This window comes from Camellia sinensis, chromosome 7 (assembly GCF_055761805.1).
Source record: "Camellia sinensis isolate YWXY chromosome 7, ASM5576180v1, whole genome shotgun sequence".
NCBI classification, from domain to species: Eukaryota; Viridiplantae; Streptophyta; class Magnoliopsida; order Ericales; family Theaceae; genus Camellia; species Camellia sinensis.
This window is the reverse complement of record NC_138967.1, coordinates 102,285,645-102,307,328: the sequence shown is the minus strand read 5'-3', so window position 1 is coordinate 102,307,328 and position 21,684 is coordinate 102,285,645. Positions and strand designations below refer to the sequence as shown.

The 21,684-nt window shown below is 35.2% G+C and overlaps 1 protein-coding gene across 4 annotated transcripts in view; it reads right to left on the bottom strand.

Moving 5' to 3' along the window:
* Positions 1-2,873: 2,873 nt before the first annotated feature.
* The window catches only part of LOC114268366 (protein kinase and Mad3-BUB1-I domain-containing protein), a 29,706-nt gene continuing 10,895 nt past the window's right edge, over positions 2,874-21,684 (bottom strand). Inside the window, exons 5-14 of one of the 4 annotated variants that reach the window (XM_028209532.2) lie at positions 20,272-20,382; positions 20,052-20,139; positions 8,708-8,811; positions 8,541-8,612; positions 8,365-8,454; positions 8,116-8,273; positions 4,282-4,336; positions 4,075-4,209; positions 3,856-3,977; positions 2,874-3,670 (exon numbers count right to left, since the gene is read on the bottom strand). In XM_028209532.2, coding sequence (XP_028065333.2) covers positions 3,481-3,670; positions 3,856-3,977; positions 4,075-4,209; positions 4,282-4,336; positions 8,116-8,273; positions 8,365-8,454; positions 8,541-8,612; positions 8,708-8,811; positions 20,052-20,139; positions 20,272-20,382 — 1,125 coding nt within the window. In that variant the 3' untranslated portion in view covers positions 2,874-3,480. Of the gene's footprint in view, positions 3,671-3,855; positions 3,978-4,074; positions 4,210-4,281; positions 4,337-8,115; positions 8,274-8,364; positions 8,455-8,540; positions 8,613-8,668; positions 8,812-20,051; positions 20,140-20,271; positions 20,383-21,684 lie in introns of all 4 variants that reach the window. The other 3 variants (XM_082878926.1, XM_082878929.1, XM_082878927.1) reach the window with 3 other exon arrangements.

Below are 21,684 nucleotides of genomic sequence, written 5' to 3'. Positions count from 1 at the left end.
CGAATCCAACCCAAGACAAGCTCATTGGAAAGTAGTTAAGAGGATATTAAGATATCTTAGAGGGACTGCAAATTACACACTTTGCTACCAAAGTTCAGATCTACGTCTAGTTGGCTATTGTGATACTGACTGGGGAGGAGACTTAGATGAGCATAAGGCTACTTCAGGATATGCTTTCATGCTTAGCAATGGTGCTATTTCTTGGAGCAGTAAGAAGCAATCCTGTATTGCCTTACCGACTATGGAGGCTAAGTTTGTGGCTTGTTCATCTCCCGTTCAGGAAGTTCTTTGGTTGAGGAGATTCCTTTAGCATTTGGATACTGTCACACACACTTCAGACCCTGTGACTATCCATTGTGACAGCATGGCTGCACTCGCTTACGTTAAGGATCCTAAATACCACGGGAGAACCAAACACATTGATGTGAGATTCAACTTTATTAGAGAAATTGTGGCGCAGAAAGAAATGATCCTGGAGCACATCCCTACGACTCGTATGGTTGCGGACCCTTTGACTAAGCTCATTGCTAGAAATGTTTATCTTACTCATGTTAGGGCTTTAGGACTACATATATATATATATATATATATATGTGTGTGTGTGTGTGTGTGTGTGTATTCAGTTGAACTCATATGTTTTGGGGATATTTATGCCATTAGTATTCATATTTGTTTCTATTACACATTTATGTTTACTATCTTTTGCAATGGTTTGTGAATTAGCATACACAGAATAAATAAATTGATGTTAGCAGGCAAGATTGGCTCACTCACACGAACAATCGCCCTTAGCGCTAGGTAGCAAGCAAGGATGAGGCTAGTGGCTTATTGTATTTGGAGCAAATAGAGAAGCTAAAATTATCCACTAGCTATGTCGCCTTGGTTGGAGCCAAGATGAGGTCTTGTTAGAGACCGACCATGGATATGAGAGTACCCACTTTTTCATGATGTGCCTGCTATGGATAGCCAAATGCGAGATCTTATTTGATGCCTGAGAGGCAAGCAAATAGAGAATTCGAGTTAGACGCTAAGAAGCAATTTGTGCGCTTAAGAGCGACTAGACTAAGATCTGTATGGTGTGTGAGTTTAACATCACTCTTTGGAAGAGTTACTCCACTATAACATGCATTCGCACTGCATGCGCTTATCGACCCGTTAGCGAGGTGAAAGAATGGATCCCTACATCTTCACCGTGTGAGTCCTACAAGTCATTTTTTCCTAAATGACTTCACTTTGTGCCTTTTTTATGACCTTTGACTATGTCATAAGATAAGGAGTTGATGTTCATCTACTTTAGTATGTTGTCTGCGATCATGTATGATTCGACTTCAAGGGACATTACTGGAAAAGCGATCAATTTCAAATTAAATGATATAAAGGTAAAAAGAAGATCATCTGGTTCTAAATCTCCGCTCTATATTCACTGTCGACAACTCACATCGCTCTCTATGGATGCTGATTGGGTGTGAATATAATGCGGGACCTAGGAGGGTCAAACATGCTCTTTGAGGGATTAGAAATGTTTTGGGACCGATGTAGCTAGATGGGCCTGGGTACATGAGACACTATTCCTGTTCATTTTGGGTTGATGTCTCTATGCTAACTCATATTGAGTTTCTAGTATAGAGCTCCCACATGCAGGTGTTCTCAGCAGTCGCACGCTGCGTTAGCTAGTATGAGATTCTTCATTTTAGGGAGATTGAGATAGAGATGTGACAGTATCATGCCAACTCATGTGCGAGTAGGAGATGTTAGAAATTGGGCGCTCATATGGCATGACCCATGACCCTTTTGAACCTTATCCATGTAAGTTTGAATTTGAATTCATAACCTATTTAAAAACCTACTCATGATATCTATATCTATCATATCAACTGATATGGATAGATGATATACTTAGCCTATATATCTGATATGTTAAATGGGATATGGGATGAGTCAAATAACGAATGATTTTTCCCATACTAACTCTCTCTCATTAAAATAACGATCAAGCTTTTTGCACTGTGACTTGTGTGAGTGATACTCATATTGTGGTATCACTCTACTACTGGGTGTTCGTTGTTCACATTTTTGAAACACATGATTTACCCACAAGATTCTTCGCTTTAGGTTCTATCACCTAAGGTATGATCTGAAATTGTTTACCCATTACGTTATACTTGTTCTACACCGAAGGAGGCTGAGAAGAGGTAATGATAGGAGAGGTGGCAACCGTAGATGGTGGGTGATTGAAGGAGAGAAGGGCTAGGTAAGAGGGTGGCTGACAGTTGCATTGGAGGTAGTTAGGGTTAGGATCTAGTAGGAAAGATAGGGGTAATTTGGTATTATGTGAAAATTAGTAGTGTGTTGAGACAGAATAAAAATATTCATATTGTGTGAGATGTGAACAAAGTAAATATTGTGTGGTAAGGCAATTAGTGGTGTCTAAATAGAATCTCCCTATGTTTAAATGTTAGAAACTTGTTTTTTTTAATTATTTATTATTAAGTGATTCACTTATATTTATATATAGTGAAACCGTGGTTCCAACCCAAACCAACCTGAGCTACATTGGATTAGGTTGGTTTATGATTGGATTGGCTCTAAATTTAATGCTAAACCAAACCAAACCAAACCGACCCATCAACACCCTAGCATCTGTTACCAATTGGAACCATGAAAATTGTAGTGACCAAGTGGCAGTTAAACATGAATGTATGGCAGAAAAGAAAAAAACAATTGAATTATTAGAAAGAACATATCAACTAATTTCATATGTTCCATCATAGGACTCTCTGGCTTATATGTTTTATCCAAATCAGGCTAACCAACTGTTTGCATCTAAGCACTGTATCTTCCCTGCAAGGCAGCATAATCAGGAGAGATTGAAGTTATAAAAATATCTGAATCAAAATATTTGCAAAAACTACACAGCATCACAGCAGCAAATACAAAAAATTATACAAAAGAGAGGGGATGATGAAAAGAGCTACTGAATTGAATTTACAAAAGTTAATTATACATAATGCATAATCCGCCAGCAGACAAAGCAGCATTTAAATTCCCCCCAACACACATGCCACATGCATAGTGTTGGCATATGCAGAGATATAATTCGTAGAAGATAGTGAATTCCACATGATAACTTGCAGGCGAACTCTTCAAACTCCTGTTTTACTGAATAACCTTCAGGAAATGAACATGTAACAGTGATACAAACCTTTCACTCACCCAAACTCAACATATTATCAGTATACTATCCACCAGTTATGGGGTAGCCTCACTTGGCTGCCATTACATGGGTAAGAAAAGGCAATGTGGCAGGTTCTCAATTTTGACACAAGCAAGGGATCAAATATATTGCTTTACACAATCACGCGCGCACACAGACATCTGAACGGAGCTTACTGCTACCGGGATTAAGTTCAGGCAACAGCACAAATAAAATCCACTGTTGCATGAGTAGATGAAGATCTGGAGAAATGATTGATGGAAGAACTAGGCAGAACACAATGAAGTCCTTTGCTTCGCCAGTGACTGCTTTAGTTTTTTAATCAATTGAGGATTTGAGCTCATGTAATCCTGGAATGACTCCCTCAAACCCTTCAATAATGTCTTATAATCGTCATTAGGATTAATGTTAAGCAGCTTTGTGAAAAGATTGTTCCACAGTTGAACTTGCCAATAGCTGAAAATAGTAGATGCAGGAAAACAAAATTGAATTCAGCTGTTCCATTTTGGGTAAGTCATTGGAAATCTCCAGTACTGATTAATCTAGAAAAGCCAACTTAAAAGCAGAAACTTCTCTCATATTAAGGACGTGATCAAAAATTATTACATGTATCATGTATGCAGAGATGAGAGAATAAATACCGCTTGAAATAGGATTTAGGCTTGTAAATATAACCACCATCAGGAGATGCTTTCTTTTCAACTTCCATATATGAGTTGTGCAGCATCATATGAACAATAACACATAGGCCATAAATGTCTACCTGTGGTAGTCAGTCAAATGGTACCATTAACATATAGTCAATCATAAAACAATCATCTGACTTCCAAAAAGATTTAAATTGTTTAATGGACACTGACCTGAAAAGACCATGGTTTTTTCTCTTGCATTTCAACACAACGGAAACCAGAAGTCCGACAGTCTCCATAAAACTTTATCTCATCAGGAAAGAGGCTCAGATCTATCCCTCTCCCCCAATCAACCAGGCAAAGTCCCTGAATGATAAATATGTGAGAAATCATATATCATTAGATCATATAACAATTTTGAATTTGACTGGAAATAACCTGATCAAGCCAAGGGCCAGTACGGTCATAAAAACCATCTTCTGTAAGATCATCCCTGCCAAGAAGTCAGGTAAAGTCACTGGATTCTAAAATTTCACATGGTTTATGATCACATCAGATTTCAATTCATAAAATGAAAAGCAATGAAGATCAAGTGAACTATTTTAATACCAAAAGGATTATCACAATAAACCTGGACCCATGATGACCCCAATTCACTAATAGAATAGACTAGGCTATCTTTTGCATGTTTTTCTACATAAAACTTTAAGAATTTGTACAAAATACCACAAGGAGATTATGATCCATGGACCAAATAAAATTGGATACCCATTCTATTTATTAGCCATTCAAAGATGCTGAAAATAAAAACAAACACAGATGCAGGTATGAGTTCAATTTCAGGAGAGATATGTGCACACTTCTTAAAACAACCGAAGTTAAAAATTAAACTTGTAAAGGTACTATCTCAAGCCATTATTTTGGGCCCATCTGAAAATTATGACATGTGACTTTAAGTGCTTGTCCAAGCTCTCTCCAACTAATAGATTTGTTTGATGATGAAAAAATTGTAGCAATTTGTGATGCTGCATCGTAGCCTTTTAAGACTTCATTCATGAAGAAATATAGAAGACTTTTTAAACCATTTGAGTGAGTTTCCTTTATCTTTAATGCATAATAAGCTGTTAGAAACTTCAGACTTTATCATTCTAATAATATGTAGGCAAGCTTATTATGTGTCAAATTCTAAGACTAATTGCCAAGGATGGTCCCATTGTCATGAAGCATCATCCACCTATTAATCATGTCCACTCTTCATGCTGACATCTGACATTGCACTTGGAACCTAACCTTTTCAAATTACAGCAACAGCTATTATTGGGACAATTTTTTGGTCCTTTTTATTTTCCATTTTTTCTTTCTTTGGGTGGGGAATGGCAGTGAAGAAAGACTAAGCATAAATAAATTAGAAGTCACACAATTACTGTCATATAAATTTACCTGGATTGACTACATTTACATTACTAGATGCCAACTATTAAGGCCACTAAATTAAAAAAAATACCCATTGTAAAACAGGATACAATATGCTCCTTTTTGTAAAATGCATTGTCTTCCCTTAAGCCATATCTATATTAAAATTTTATTCAATATATTTTTATGTTACCCATACTCTTCTTAATATACTCACCGGGACATAATTATCTGATCCATAATTTTGTTGCTAAGGAGGTAGCTAGCTATTTTAAGGAAATACAGGTAATTGCTTGGTACTATGTACATCTTTTTTGATGTAAGTATACAGAGTAAGCACTGAGAAAGAACTGGTTCATCTTCAGGAATGGTGCTCTTGCTTGCAAAACTGATAAGCTTGAAGTTAATAATTGAAATCATTCCAGAAGTCAAAAATAAAAACCATTGTTCCAATACATGGCTCAGTTTGTCCATGGAAATTTTCAAATACACAAGAAGAATGTATTTTTTAAATGGTGACCTTCATGAGATTGACAACATGAAACATCAATCAGTCATAGGCACCATGGTATATTTGTACCCTATGAAGCACAGGTGCGGGTGCGGGTGCGGGTACGGGTACAATACGACAAATTCTTAAAAAAGTATGGTACATACAGGGTACAGCTAGGGTATGTCAATTTTTTTTTTTAAATTTATAGCTAAACATCCAATATAGAAATCAAAGTTTCAATATCAAAACTAAAAAGAGAATAGTTTATCTAAAAAATTATATAATTCTTTCTTTTTCTTTTTTGATTGTCTAAAATAGGATACAAAAGAGAGCAAAACCATGACTCATGGGTAAAGGATGTTGGAAATAAATTACTTGATGATTTTTGAAGTTGAAAGAATAATAATAATAAAGGCTACAATAAATTCTAGCAACTGCACACAAAAAAATAAATAAATAAAAAAAATTCACCTCACTGTACCCATTCCGTACCCAAACGTATTTGCCGTGCCTAGCATGTATTCGGCATACCCGGCATGTGTACCACCATACCGGCATGCGTACCCACACCCAGTATGTACCCGGTACACGTACAACACCATTTTTGGAGTACCTGTGCTTCATAGTTTGTACCTATCCCTTGGTGTGCACTGAATTTTTTTTACACTAAGGTTTACAAATCATATCGAGCAATGAATATAATTGAAAACATAACAGGTTTTTTTTCCTATAGTGTCCGTCATATTTTATATGATTTAAGGAAACCAAACAGTAAAATACAGGGTAGGTCACATGTTCTCCAGTCAAGGGGATCAGAACACAGAAAAAAGCAAGATGAGGGATCATTGACTAGAAGGCCTAATTCCAAGTTTGAAGGGGCGTCATATTTTCACAAAAATACAGCATGATTATTCCCAGATGTTTGTTTTATATATTTATGAAGTTCTTACCTTTTTTATACAGGCTCTTTCAAGTAAATGTCTAAATGGCCAAGAATCCTCACATTTCTAGCAGCCCCAAGACTATATTTATCTTTGTATTTGTGCATGTTTGCTTGAGTTCATTTTTTGAATCAGTCTAATGATTTCTCCCTCAATATTTCATATGGAAGCTCAGCTCAAAAAATATTGACAAATATAAAATCATGAAACACAAACTAACATGCACAATGCACCATCTGTGAAGTACAACTTCTTTATTCCGATCTTTCCTAATCAGATATATGATTCAAAAAAAATAAAAATATAAAAAAAAATTACAAAAAAAACGCATTTAAAAGTCAGACTGTTCAATATCACTGTGAAATTCATGTAGTAAATTATGTTTGGGTAGTTTATTATGTGTATGGAAGCTTTAGTTTGGCACACATGTATTTGACAAGTGCTTTAGCCCAAGCTAGTCAAGAATTTCATTTTGACTTTGGAACCAAATTTAGTGTAAAAAATTCAAAATTTTAGTCAATTTTGGTTAAATTCCATGTTAACAAATTTTTTATGTTGTTTGTTCAATTTTCTTACATGAGATTGTGTTGTCGAGTCAAGAGTGCTGATAAGTTAAATTTTACCCATACCATGCCTATGATACATTGTAACTCCTAACAGAAACCATTGAACCCTATGGTGACATCATCCTACTGCAGGTCAACCACAAACTATATAATTATGAGGAATTTATTCCTGTCCAGAAATTTTCTCAGGAAAATCACCTCTAGCAAGTCTACAAACCATGAAAATAACCCAGATTTTGAAATCTAAGGCCATTATTATTCATAAGGTGGACCCACAACAAGTAGATCAAATCTCCACCTTAGATGTTAAATTCTGAACAATTATCTGGGAAATTTTTCTGGGTAGCTAGACTTTCTGTTCTCAGAAGAGAGGTGGTGGAAGTGTGGTACGGGGTGGAGGGGAGAGAGAGATCGAGAGGGAGAATATGGTGTGGGTGGGATTAGGGTTTGTCACATATGGAGGAGAGGGAGAGACTCTTGGTGACGGCGTTTTAGTACAAGTACTTGTTATTGTATGTATATTCATATTTTATTTCAATTAAAAAAGGGTGAATAGGAACTTCATTGCATATTTTGGTCTAACCATTGCAAAGACTAACAGTTGACTAACGGAAAGGGGTAATTGTTATACAATTATAAACTTCAGCGGAGCACAGTGTAATTATGTTAAACTAGTGGGGCCCACTATATTTTTCCAAACCTCATAAGAGGTCAGTGTAATTTACCCTTTGATTAAATATGCTTCAAATGGAGCCTAAAATATTTGCACAAAAAATAGCCAAGATATCCACATCTACAAGTTTCATCTCCGAGTATAAATATTTGCACATAGTATTCATGATGGTAAGAGTTCTATTACCTAGCATAGCGAATAAGCAGATTATCAGGCTTGAAATCACCATGAATAATGCCAGCAGAATGCAGAGTTTCCAGCATGGATAGCATCTCTGTTGTGTAATAAATACATAAAACCTCTTCCATGGACCCACCAATTACCACGTTAGAATTTATTGCATCCTGCAACATGTGCTTGAATGAACACAAATACAAGGAGAAAAGTTTTAACTGGAACTGAACCAAACAAGAAATATGAAATATGATCACATACCTGAAGTGTCCCATGTCCTAAATAGTCACAAACAATTATGCTGTAGTCAGAATACAGATGCAGTCTATGAGCAAAACCAAAACTTGACCTCTGGTAAAATTAGTTATTGAGAATCAGCAACAGTTTCATGACCAGAAAATTCCAATGAACGATAATATTTCCAGGAAATGGCATACTTTCTTTTCAGGGATCCTCACATCAAGTTGACGATACATGTAGAACTCCCAAGAAAAAGGAGGCTTTTGTATCTGAAAGAAATTATCAAAGATTTTAATATGATCTAGTGAGATTTGATTTGCTGAACCTGAATTAAGTGACCGGAAAGTATTGAGCTGCCAGTCACCTTTAACGCAACAACTTCATCAGGATTACGGTCGACATATGCTTTGAATACTTGAGCAAATCCACCCTGGCCTGCACAACCTTTGATCTGGTACTTCTTTCCACCTTTAAGGACAAAAGTTCACAATGGGTACAATAACAATCAATAGAAAGTTCACTAGAAGTTTATTCACACAACGAAACTTCATAAGGACAAATTCTCTTGAAACTTGATGTAATGTCAAAATAGATGTCATGCACAAACTATAACATGCTTCTGACATCAGCACACTCAAAATGAAATCAAGCCTTTTCAAAGAGGTTCGAGGCAACTATTCTGCATAAATGATAAAAAAATTGAGGGAGTTCATATTAATTATGCCTCCAAGTACACTTTCTTCACCCTGGTATGTCTTCATCATATGGGAAAACCAAATGCTTCTCATCTTTTTAAAACGTAACTCACAAAGACATGTCAGGTACAGTTTTTCTCCATGACCATATATGTTCTTCTAGTTCTAGTTGTAGTTCAGTTTTAGAATAGAGACAACGCTTTTTATCCACTTCACAATTTCTTCTTTTTCTCCATCATCATATATCCTTTTTTATCCACTCCGCAATATATTTACTAATATATATATATATATATATATATAAATATATATATCAACTTTGCAATCTCTGTTAGAATAGGAAATAATATTGATTGTATTTTATTCTTATTCTCCTCCCTTGATTGGTGTAATGGGCTGACCCATAAATTATGCCTTATAGCTCTCCTGTAATTACTCAGTATTATCAATATAAAAGGGAATGAAGTCTAACTCATTCCCTAACTCTTTCTCTTCTCTAAACCTACATGGTATCAGAGCCTCAATAGAGGGAATCTTACACCAATCACAGCCTCCTTTCCTCCACCGCAAGACTACCCAGGCCACCCAAACCCTTGCCTGGGATAGTCGGCAGCCCTAACAGTGCCGTCGTTTCTCTCTCTCTGTGGAAATAGCTCCTGGGTGTGCGACTAGGGCATTTGTGGCCTCCCAGGTGGTTGACTAGGGCATTCGATCCTCCCTGACTGGTCGTCTAGCCTCTAGTTTAGCCTTCTAGGTGGTCGACGAGGGCATTCGTGGCCTCCCAGGTGGTCAACTAGGGCATTCGATCCTACCTGGCTGGTCATCTAGCCTCTGGTTGGTCGTCTAGCCTCTGGTTAGCCACACGAATGCCTTTGGTTGGTTCTTCCTAGTTGCGTTGCTGATTTTCCCTTGTTTCTTTCTTGTCGTCTCTATTTAACACCAAAAAAAAAAAATGCAATAAGAAAAAAAAAAAAAGTTTTCTTTTCTTCTTTATGCTTTCATAGGAGGAGTTGTGCCTTTCCTTCCACTATGATCTTCCGGGTATGTGATTGGCCATGGGTTCGAGGGTTACTTAGTAGAATCTTCGTCGCAGATTCCACTAGTGAGTTTTTCCTTGATGAAGTGCCAATCAATCTGCATATGTTGACTGCGGCCTTGTTGCCACAGTAGTCTCATGGAGTTGGTCTGATGGATTCCCAAGTCTCCCGACTATAGTTTAATCCATAGCAACTCACATACACCATGAGCCATAGCCCTGAATTCTGCCTATTGAAGTAGCTAGGAGCAAGGATGGCATCTTCATATGTCAGAGAAAGTATGTACTTAACTTGCTAAAGGAAACTGGAATGCTTGGCGGTAGACTATGTGATACACCTCTAGAATCAGGCCAAAAACTAAGTGAGGATCAAGAGGGAGAGCCAATGGACAGGGGGAGATACCAAAGACTAGTGGGCAAGCTCATATACTTATCTCACTTACATCCAGACATTGCCATTGACGTGAGCATGGTTAGCCAGTTTATGCATGCTCCTAGAACTTCCCACTTAGAAGCAGTTATGAGAATCTTGAGATACCTAGAAGTCTTCTCCTAGGAAGGGCCTATATTTCTCAAAGCATGAGCATCTCAGTGTGGAGGCATTTACTGATGCAGATTAGCCTGGATCAGTCACTGATAGACGATCAACTTCCGAATATTGCATATTCGTTGGTGGCAACCTAGTCACATGGCGAAGTAAGAAACAGAATGTGGTTACTAGATCTAGTGCTGAGGCAGAATTCAGGACTATGGCTTAGGGTGTATGTAAGTTGCTATGGATTAACCTATTGTTGGGAGACTTGGGAATCCATCAGACCGACTCCATGAGACTATACCTTAGTTGCAGGAATCGTGCAACTAGGTGCCGATTCTGAGTAAGAATCGCGATTCCGCGATTCCACGATTCCTAGAAAGAAACGTGTAAGAATCACGTTTCTGTGGAGAGAGAAACGCGATTCAGTCCAAGATGGGGTCGGAAAGGGGAGAGAGAGAGAGAGAGAGAGAGAAACCCCAGCCTTCGACGTCGACATGAGAGGAGAAAGAAGCGTTGAGAGAACTTACAGTGGACCAGTGTTGAGATTAGGGCTTTGATTGCCTTCGTCACTCTCTCGATCGTCTTCGTCTCTCTCTCTTCGTCTCTATGTAATTGATCATATATAATATATATAATTTTATATGATAAATTATACATATTATATATCATATAATATATATATATATGATATATATATTAAGAATTTTCATGAAAATCAAATTCCTACTAAATCTAGACCTATTCAAATGAATCATGAATTACTTGAAATGTGTAAAAAAGAAATCAATGAACTATAAAAAAAATCGAATAATTAGTCCAAGTAAATCACCTTGCTCAACCTGTTACTTTTAAATTCTTATCTCCTCCTGAAATATTAGAATTAAATCAATTAAAAGATTGTTCTATTTCTCAAACAATTAATCGATTAACTCGTCATTTAAGATATCTTAGAAGAAATTAATTACAAAAGAATTGATCAACAATTAAATATAATATATATATATCATATATAATATATATAATAAATATAATTTATCATATATTATATATGTAATAAAATTTATAAATTATAATTTTTACCATATATAATAAAATATTTAATTATTAGTTCTTAAAATATCATATATAATAATAATTTTTGTAAATTATTATTTCTTAACTTTTTAACATATAATAAATAAAATAAATCATCCAATTATTTAAAAGAAATCTAATTAAACCATATATAATAACAAAAATTATAAAATAAAATATATAATTTTTCTTTTTATTTATTTTAACATAATTTATTATTCCTTATTTATTATAATTTTTTATTTATAATATATATCAATTAAAAATAAAAAAATAAATTAACAATAATACATTATTTAAAAAATATAATAAATAAATAAAATAATTAATGTCTATTAAAATAAAAATATTTATAAAAAAACTTCTAATGTGCATTAAAATATATATATATATATATATATATATATATATATTACGGCTCCCCGAGATGCTCCCAACCTAAGAAACTTCTATCGGCTCACGATTCCCCGCTCCTGCTCCCGCCCCGCCCCGCCCCGCCCCCGCTCCCGCTCCCGCTCCCGCATCGTGCAACTAAGAACTATACTGTGACAACAAAGCCGCAATCAACATAGCTCATAATCCAGTTCAACGTGATAGAACTAAGCATGTGGAAATTGATAGGCACTTCATCAAGGAAAAACTCACTAGTGGCACCATATGTATTCCATTTGTGAAGACTGAAGACCAACTAGCCGATATTCTCACCAAGGGACTAGGAAGCAAACCATTTCATGGCATTCTCAACAAGCTTGGCATAAGAGATATCTTTGTACCATCTTGAGGGGGAGTGTTAGAATAGGAAATAATATTGATTGTATTTTATTCTTATTCTCTTCCCTTGATTGGTGTAATGGACTGACCCTTAAATTATGCCTTATGGATCTCCTGTAATTACTCAGTATTATCAACATAAAAAGGGATGAAGTCTAACTCATTCCCTAATTCTTTCTCTTCTCTAAACCTACAATCTCGTCAATTTTCAAAACCACTAAAAAAGTCGCCATTTTCAAGTTGAAACGTAAAACACATGACACAGTCCAGAAACCTAATAATTTGATAGCAAAGGCCACAAGGAACAACTTGATAGCAATTAGCCTCTACACATTCTTCCATCAACCCTTTCATAGCTCAATGGAGCACCAGTTTTAGGCACTAAGTCAAAAATGACAATGGTGGCCTGCTTTATTAACATATTTTCATCTTCCAATATAGATCAACAAACAAAACTGACCAAAATACACCAAAAATTAGGAGATAGCACTATTGGGATATCAACCACTACAAGAAAATTTTCAACATTTTCTTTTTAATTTGAAAGTCATACAATATAGGGACCTGGAACCAATTAAACAACAAAAAAAGCTATACAACAAGTCATTGAATACATCAAGATGCACCATATTTGAATAGGCATAATTCTACGATAACCCCCTCTCCGTCATCTTCTTTTCACATACACATGCAATCCACAAGAGAGCAAGAAAAAGCAAAGTTAATGTGGCAATATTTGAAAATTCCCATGGTTCCAAGCTGCTTAGACTCTTATTTTGTGTTTTTAGAGTTTTTAGGTCGAGAATTTTGGTAATGTTCATATTTGTTGTCATGAGTTGTAGCCTGTAGGGGTCGCCCATGAGTCGTCTTATGAGTCAAGTTATTTAATTATTTTTTGTCTATGTTTCTTATTTGGTCTTAGATAGGTTTTGTAAATCAAAATTTTAGTAGATTCCTATTTTGAAATCCTAGTTGGTTAAAGAAATTTCTAAAGTCTATATAAACTCATATAATGCTTCTAATTCAGTAGAGTTGATATTTTAGAGAATTTCAAGTGTTTTGAAGCTTTCTTATAGATTATGTGATGCAATCCAACCCTAGGTGTAATGTCTGAAGGATTCTAGGAGTGATTCCTAGAGCTATCTTCTTCTCCTTTCTTTCTTTCTTTCTTAAATTTTAGCATTTTCACAACCCGATTTCAATCTCTTTCCTCCCATTTTATCAAACCTAAACCTAGTTCATTCCATTCATTAATTGCAACCCTATCCACTGGATTTTAGCTTTAAACCACCATAAAAACCCACAGAAATTCAGCTTTAAAGTTCTTACAACGTTGTCCTACATCACACTCATGTATAGGTAGCTAGGGTTTGTAGATGCTAAAGGAGATGGGAGCTGCAGGGGAGGCACGATGCAGAGAGAACAGTCGAGGTGGGAGAGAAGGGGTAGCAAAGGTGTGGAGAATGCGCTGGGTGGTCGAGAGAGGGTAGGGGAGGGGGCTGAGGTGGTCGGAGGGTGGTGGTAGAGGGACTGGTGACATCAAAGAGGGTAGAGAATGGGTAGTTGTCGCAACTACCAAGAAAGGGTGTCGGCAGGCTTAGGGTTTGTAGGGGGAGAGGTAGTGCTGCAAACAACCCAACCCAACCTGAGTTGAGTATTACAATGTTCAACTCAACTCGTCCATTTTTCATTATTTTCGAGCTAAAATAGTGAAACTTTGGCTCGATTTGTTAAATTTCCACAAAGCTCAAACTCAGCTTGAATTGGCTCAAACAAATTCCTGTCATTGAAGCACACGAAAGGATTGCAGCAACTACATTACTCCTTCGCCATCAGGCCCCATGTGTATATTATAAGAATACCACATGAGAATATTGGTTTATATGTGCATGTTCAGCTAGGTCGCAAAATTGAATTGTAATATATCCTAAGAGATGATTGATTCTTGGTAAAAGGCACATTTCAATTGAAGATTGATGGTCAGTTTGAACAATAACAAATAATGGGAGATAATACGATATGAACCCTTAAAAACGTATACCATATACACTACCAGAATGTACGTAACATAATCATAACGTTTAGTAACAAGCACCATAACCTGTTGTAACTTTTCTTGCCAAAATGGTTCAGACTATTTCACACCACAAATGGTTCGAAACATTTACACATCATTCACAACATAACAACAATGTTCATAACATAACCACAATGTTTTGTAACTGTCACTTTAGGGGTGCATGCCATAGATTCACTCATTCATACCTTTTATCACAAAGTGACGTAACACCACAAAGTGGCACAAAATTTCTTATGGTGTGTCAATTTTAGGAATGCGTTGTAGCAACATAGATCTCAAACCCAACTTGATTACATTATTTGGTACGCATTGTACTTTATCATTTCTGACCGTTATTGTTGTGGTTATTGCATTGGGACTTGTTTGGATAGATCTGAGTTGGAAATTCTAATGCAAGAGCAACACATTGACCATTTCTGGGCAGGTCCGGTCAACCAGTTTGTAAGGGATCAACCATGGATGCAACCTTCTGTCTGTGAATTGTTGAAGTTTTTGGCATGGGGCTAGATGACCAGTCGGTCAATCAGGCAAATGCCCGGTGGTGTTTTGGTTGCAATTTTCCTTAATGAAACAGATCACTTTGAGTTGAGTATCACTCATATTTGTACAAGTCCTCTATTTCCTTCATTTATCACATGTGAGCCTCTCTCTCTCTTGGAGCTCTCATCTCTCTCTTCTCTCTCTCATTACTCCCCATTCATTTGGGACCTTTGGAGTGAGATTTTGCCAAGAGTCCAAGGGTTAAAGTTGCTCTACTCCTCAAGATCTCTCTTCTCATCAGTTTAGAAATTGGATTCTTACTCATCCCCAAGCTAGGGTTTGTGAATTCTTCTTTCATTTGAGATAGGGTTTTCCTCTCTCTTTTAATATGGGTTTTATGGTGTATGTGTGGTAATTCTTTATACAAATTTGTATATGTCAACTCTTACATCATGTTTATAACTAGATATTCAAGATTTATGTTTGTAATTTTGCCTTACTCTCCTCTAATGCCTCTATTTTGGTAAAATGTCACATGTGCCATGGTTTTGTTGGAAAAACCTCAAATGTTTCAGAACTCTAGTTATAAATTGAGCTATCGATGAAATTGTATCACAACACTATCATGTTGTAAAATTGTGGAGATTTCTTATTCTCATTCCATGTTTTGTACCCCATGGATTATGTTGCATATGCTCTTGTCAAAATCTCATGAAATTTGCATGGACATGGAAACTTAGCTCAAGTTATGGTATTGTGGGAATTGTTTCAAAATGTTGAAAACCTTGAAATTGGTTGGTTTGAAAATGAGAATTGGGATTGGGATTGTACATTGGAAATGAGATGGTTTTGAGAACAACAGATTAAATGTTGGAAAGAAATTCGGATTTAAGAAACAAAAATGGATTTTATAGGTAACGATGAATTCAGTGTAGTGCATAAAAATGATGAGATTGTTAAGTAGTGCAGAGACTCCACAGTGAAAGACCAGAAACCCCACACGGAGTAGGCAACAAATTTCCTTCTAGCTAGTAACTGGTAAAGTGGGAGATTAGGTGGATCTTGTGATAGGCAATTGACATATATACATAACTTGGGAATTCATCTTAATCAATCGAAAGTGTTTTATAAATCGGAAACTTGTCTTTCGGATGAACTTCGTGAAAAAGAAAATGATTGTTGGAAATGAAACTCGGTTTCAAATCTAGTTATGTATAATGTACATCATGATCATATGCATTGTGGATTAATATTTGTTAAAATAGAAGCATTCTCTATTGGACTTTTGTTCATCCCTCTTTGTTTAATCTTTTTCAGGTGTTGATGACGAACCACAACCATAAGTATATTCGTGAATGAGTAGGAGTAGTACCGATAGAAGATAAGTTGAGAGATAATAGATTGAGATAGTTTGGTCATATACAACAAAGGCCAACAAAGGCAGTAGTAAAGAGATGTGATACAGTGACGATAAATGAAAGTGTTAGGGGAAGGAGTAGACCTAAATTGATGTGGGTGAGTGTAGTAAATACAAATATGAATCTCCTTGCTTTGACTAACTAAATGGCCGTTGATAGAGTCGAATGGACAAGAAGAATTCATGTAACCGACCCCATCTGATGGGACTTAAGACTTGGTTTGGTTTGCTTTGGTAGCCGAGTGCCATTATATGTAAGGGTTGAACCATATTTTGTTGATGTAAGCCCATAGGGCATATTACTTACATTGAATTGTAATTATTTTTATCACATATTGTATATTCAGGACTGATGTAGAAATTGAATATAGAATGCATGTGGTAGATTTAGGTTCATAAATTGTATGAAATGGAACAGAGAGCGACTATTGTGGATTCCATCTTATTCCTATATACTATTTCTCCCTTTATAATCAAATGTCCCTCTCTATTTTCTTATAATTCAGCTATTTCCTTGACTATCTGGGTCTATTCTATTTCCCAATCAAGGGTTCGGATCTTGTGGATCCGGGGTGTGACATGAACACCATAGAAATAAAACATTTAAATAAATTAATTAATTAATTAATTTTGACAATTTTAATAGAGATATGAATCTCCTTAATTTGACTAATCAAATGGTCTTTGATAGAGTCGAATGGAGAAGAAGGATTCATGTAGCCAACCCCATCTGATGGGACTTAAGGCTTGGTTTGGTTTAGTGACAATTTTCTAGTCTTGTTCCATGAAGTTTCTTTTAACTTCATTCGCTAATCACCTTTCAAATGCTGTGAACAAATCTAAACAGTAGTGTTCAGTGATCAATCCCCATCAAGCACTACACTGTTAGTTGGCAGCTTAGATGATCAGATTGTATATTCAGTGCTTCGGGGTGTGACCAGCTTTCAATCTAGTTTTGTTTTGATGAACAAGTTTGTTTCCCACATTGGCAGGTTATGGCTCCATGAGCCATCGCATACATTATAAAAGTTTATGCAAGTGGTTTCAAACAATGCATGGGTCAGTTGCCCCTCATCATCCAAACAATAAGACATACGGCATACCACTATGTTATCTAAGCATTAAAATATTTTATTGTTCACGCCTTTTATAATTCAGAACTAAATCATTTATAATATAATAATTATTTAAATGAGCTGAGCTCGTTTATGTTCAGGCTCTGCTTGTTTACTAAACAAGTTGAAAAGCTAGGCTCGAGCTCATTTGTTAACATAAATGAACAAGTTTGAACGTGTTTTTAACAAGTCGAGTTCAAGCTGTTTATAAACAGCTCGGTTCATTTACAACCCTAGGGAGAGGTAAGAAAGGAAGGACTGAGAGGAGAGAAGTTCAAGGGTAATTTTTTTATTTATTTCATGCTTATACATTGTTTTAAAAAAACTAGTTTCTTTTTTTCAGGATTTGTACATAAAAATCTGAAAGGCTTTTACACGAAAATAATATATGTATATTAAAATTTATGTATACCAACGCTCTAAAGGCACTCCTACCCCTGAGGTATTTTAACAAAGGATGCTTTTGAGCTCTCACTCCCTCTTCCGCTCCCCTTTCCGGTAACTTAGGGCAGACCATAATGAACTTGGTATTCCCCCTTAAAGAAGAACACGAAGGAGCCTAACAAAGAGTTCTTCATCAACAAAAGACTAAAGAAGAAGCAGTGGGTGGATCAAAGAAACGGCTAGAGGAGTACCACCACTTTAATCCAAAAGGAGAAGAAGAAAGAAAGAAAATTAAAATAGAGGATACTAATTCGAAATCCAATTATGCAAGATTTCATTGCAATCAACAAAGCAATAGTAGGAAATAATAAATAATACCTAAGAAGCACAGACATGTGACATGACATGACACCGACACGCTGACACAAAAAATTTCAAAATACGTAGGACACAACACGTGAGGGACACAGGCAAAAATATAATTTTATAAATTTATTGTATGTCATATATAGAAATATTTAAGCCAAATATAATAATTTTTAAAGAGAATAGGTATAAATTTATACATATATATGTATATCATTTGATTTCAAGTTATTTTATATAAACTTGTAATGTGCTATATATTGGGAAGTGTACGATGAGTGTTGCGTCGAACACAATACATTACCTTCTTAGAAGTGTCCGTGCTTCTCAGAATAATACAATGATTCCAAACTCTATTTCTAATCGTGGTACAAAATTTCATTTAAGTATCTTGCATAATACTACCTTCCCTTTACCAAGAGATGCTAAAGCTATTCATAATAGTTACTAGCAATCCGCACATGCTATGCGTGTGTAACTCAAAAACAAATAATATTATAAAAATAATGACAAAGGAAAATGTACATATATTGTGTATTGATCAAGTGGTAAGAGCATTCATTATTAAACCTAAGGTCATTGATTCGAGGCTTGTCCTCCTTTTTGCATAATTTTTACAAAAGCTCCAAATATAAGGGTATTTTTGGAAAATCCAAACTATGAGACAAAAAGTGTCAACACCACCAGCAGCTTTCCCTTTATATATTAGAATAGATGTTTAAGTACGAAGGGGGGCTTTGGAAAATAACTCGAAAGTACTCGACTTCAGTCCCAATACTGAAAGACGTGACTAGATGGATCCCTATCTTTATCTCTATCCACGGACATACCTATCTATACGGAGTTTATGGTCCCAAAAAATGTAGCCACCATTGGCCTGTACTTCATCTTATTTATTCAAAGCTAGCAGCCTATGTCGACGCTTGCCAGTCATTTACAACTTTTTATTTTTCCTACAAGCTGCTACAATAAACAAATTTAAAAAATAAAATAAATTGAAATATGTAAAGTTATGTACAGCTTGATAATGAATACTATACAAATTCACCATCATTTCCATGAGACATTAAGCGATACAATCCTCCATTAAATCAAAATTAGAATCAAAATAATGTTTAGAATGGAAAAAACATCCGAATATTGCATTAGTTCACAAAATTCTTTTCTTTCCATTTTTTTTTTTTTTTAAATCATAGTAGTGTAACATTAACCTTGAGGTTGTGGGTTTGAACATAAAGACAACCAATTTGTGCATATTATGCCGAAGGTTAGGTCTGCACTAGATCTACCCCTCCCAGGAAGTACTTTTGTTAGTTGTGTAAAATTATTAACTTAGCCAAGAAGACATATTACAATTTGTCAATTACATTAAATGGACGTTTTGGCTTTGAGATCTCAAATAATGAAATTCCAAGATTTCAAATTTGTAGTACTTTTTCTTTACACATTTTTACCAACTAGTAAAATTGTATTACTCGTTCTTTTTTACGTTTTTGCCAACCAAGCAAAGCAAAAGATAAAAAAGCATAAAGAATGCATGGATGCAAAGAAAGATGAAGAATTAGCAAGTGTACTGAATTCATGGCATATCATCTGATTTCCATAACATATACAAACTTCGAACACGTTTAACTATATTCATTCATTTAATTGCTTATTATAGCAAACATAGAAATCAACAATATAATCAAATCCAAACAAATGGTGGAACTTTAAAATGAAAAGTAAACCATAGTATCAACATAATAAAAATACCTATCTCAATAACCTTATTTCTGGCAGATTTTTGCAAAGAAGATAAGGCCACTTTTCCAGGATAAGCTTTAGTACTTTGATGGTATCCCTAAAACAAGTGTTGCAAATTCTTGTAAGAATAAATAAATAAATAATAATAAACTATTCAATGATTAACATAAAATCATGTTGCCAATATTAAACCTAAATCCCTAACAACAATAATAAAATGTCCTCTCACATGGTATTTCAAAATTTGAGAATGCATCTTCTGTAATAGATCTTTAACAACGGAGATCGACCATGGATTGATACAACTTTCACTATGCTGAAAAGAATCATCATCACCCATCTATGGTAAACAATTGCACAAGGATCAATCATCTTACTATTATAGATACAAAAAATAATAATAATCAATAACCAAACAAATGCATGAGGTGCAGAGAAAAAATAAAAATAAAATGACTCTCTCCCAAGAGAGTACAAACCAATACTAATTGAAAATTGAAATAAATACAACTATACAAGGGTACCAAGGAAACATATTGGCCCATCATTTCCATGTTACCTTAAAACGAATAGCATCATTTCATATCAATGAATGCTTTCTGATAACAAAATGACAAGCAATCACGGAACAACATTTCTATACAGTATTGGTAGCTAAAGTTATGATGTTTCTTGCTGCAAGACAGGAGCAAACAGAACGAGAAGTATATACATAATTACAAGTTATGAGATTAAACAAATACCAAGAAATGAACAACCAAGAAGTAATATGGTTCAAATTGAAAGTAACATGAAGGTAAACCAAAAGTATATCAATTGAAGTATTGAGATTTGAGGACCTATGATTTGACAAAGGTACGGCACTAGATAGGGGAAATGGGGGAAATGGGGGAAATGGGAGAAAGAAAATTATTTTGTAGCCAAACTTAGATCATAATGATATGCATTAGGCAAACCTACGGCATGTCTAAGTGCAACAAAAGGTGGTGGTTCATGGTTAAAAGAAAATAATATAATTGGAAATTGTACAAACAACTTAGTGAAACAAACTTATAGAGTTTTACCTACACGTCTTCAACGGAAGTGAACATATCCTTTTTTATGGACCATGTATAGTATAAGCTTGCATCAATGCAAATAGATAGGCCGAAGAAAAGACTTTTAAAACAAATGATATCAAAAAAATCTCTTTGCATATTGGGATTTGTGAAAAAGGCAATTTTTGGGGGCTATGTGGATAAAGTAAAATTGAGTTTCTAGTCTCTTGAATGAGAGTATTATAGATCTCCTATTGTGTAGAAAAGTCAAATATGCAAGTACTAATGTACTTTAGCTTAAAGACATTAAAAGTCGTCGGAAGGAAAAACTCAAAAAAAATTAATTAATTAATTAATAATAATAATAATAATAATAATGGATGTTGAATGTAAAAGACTAACAAATCACATAAATAATCTCCGCATTGTGAATCGTAAGATGCAAGTATGATTCTAATCAGTGACAGCTCTAGAAATTTGGTTATTGATGTCATTCAAAAAAACAATTGATTTTGTTATTGTGTTTCTAGAAATTATATTAAGAAATAAGATAAAATATACTCATGCTCCACTTTGAACTTCTCACACTCCATTATGAGAGACTA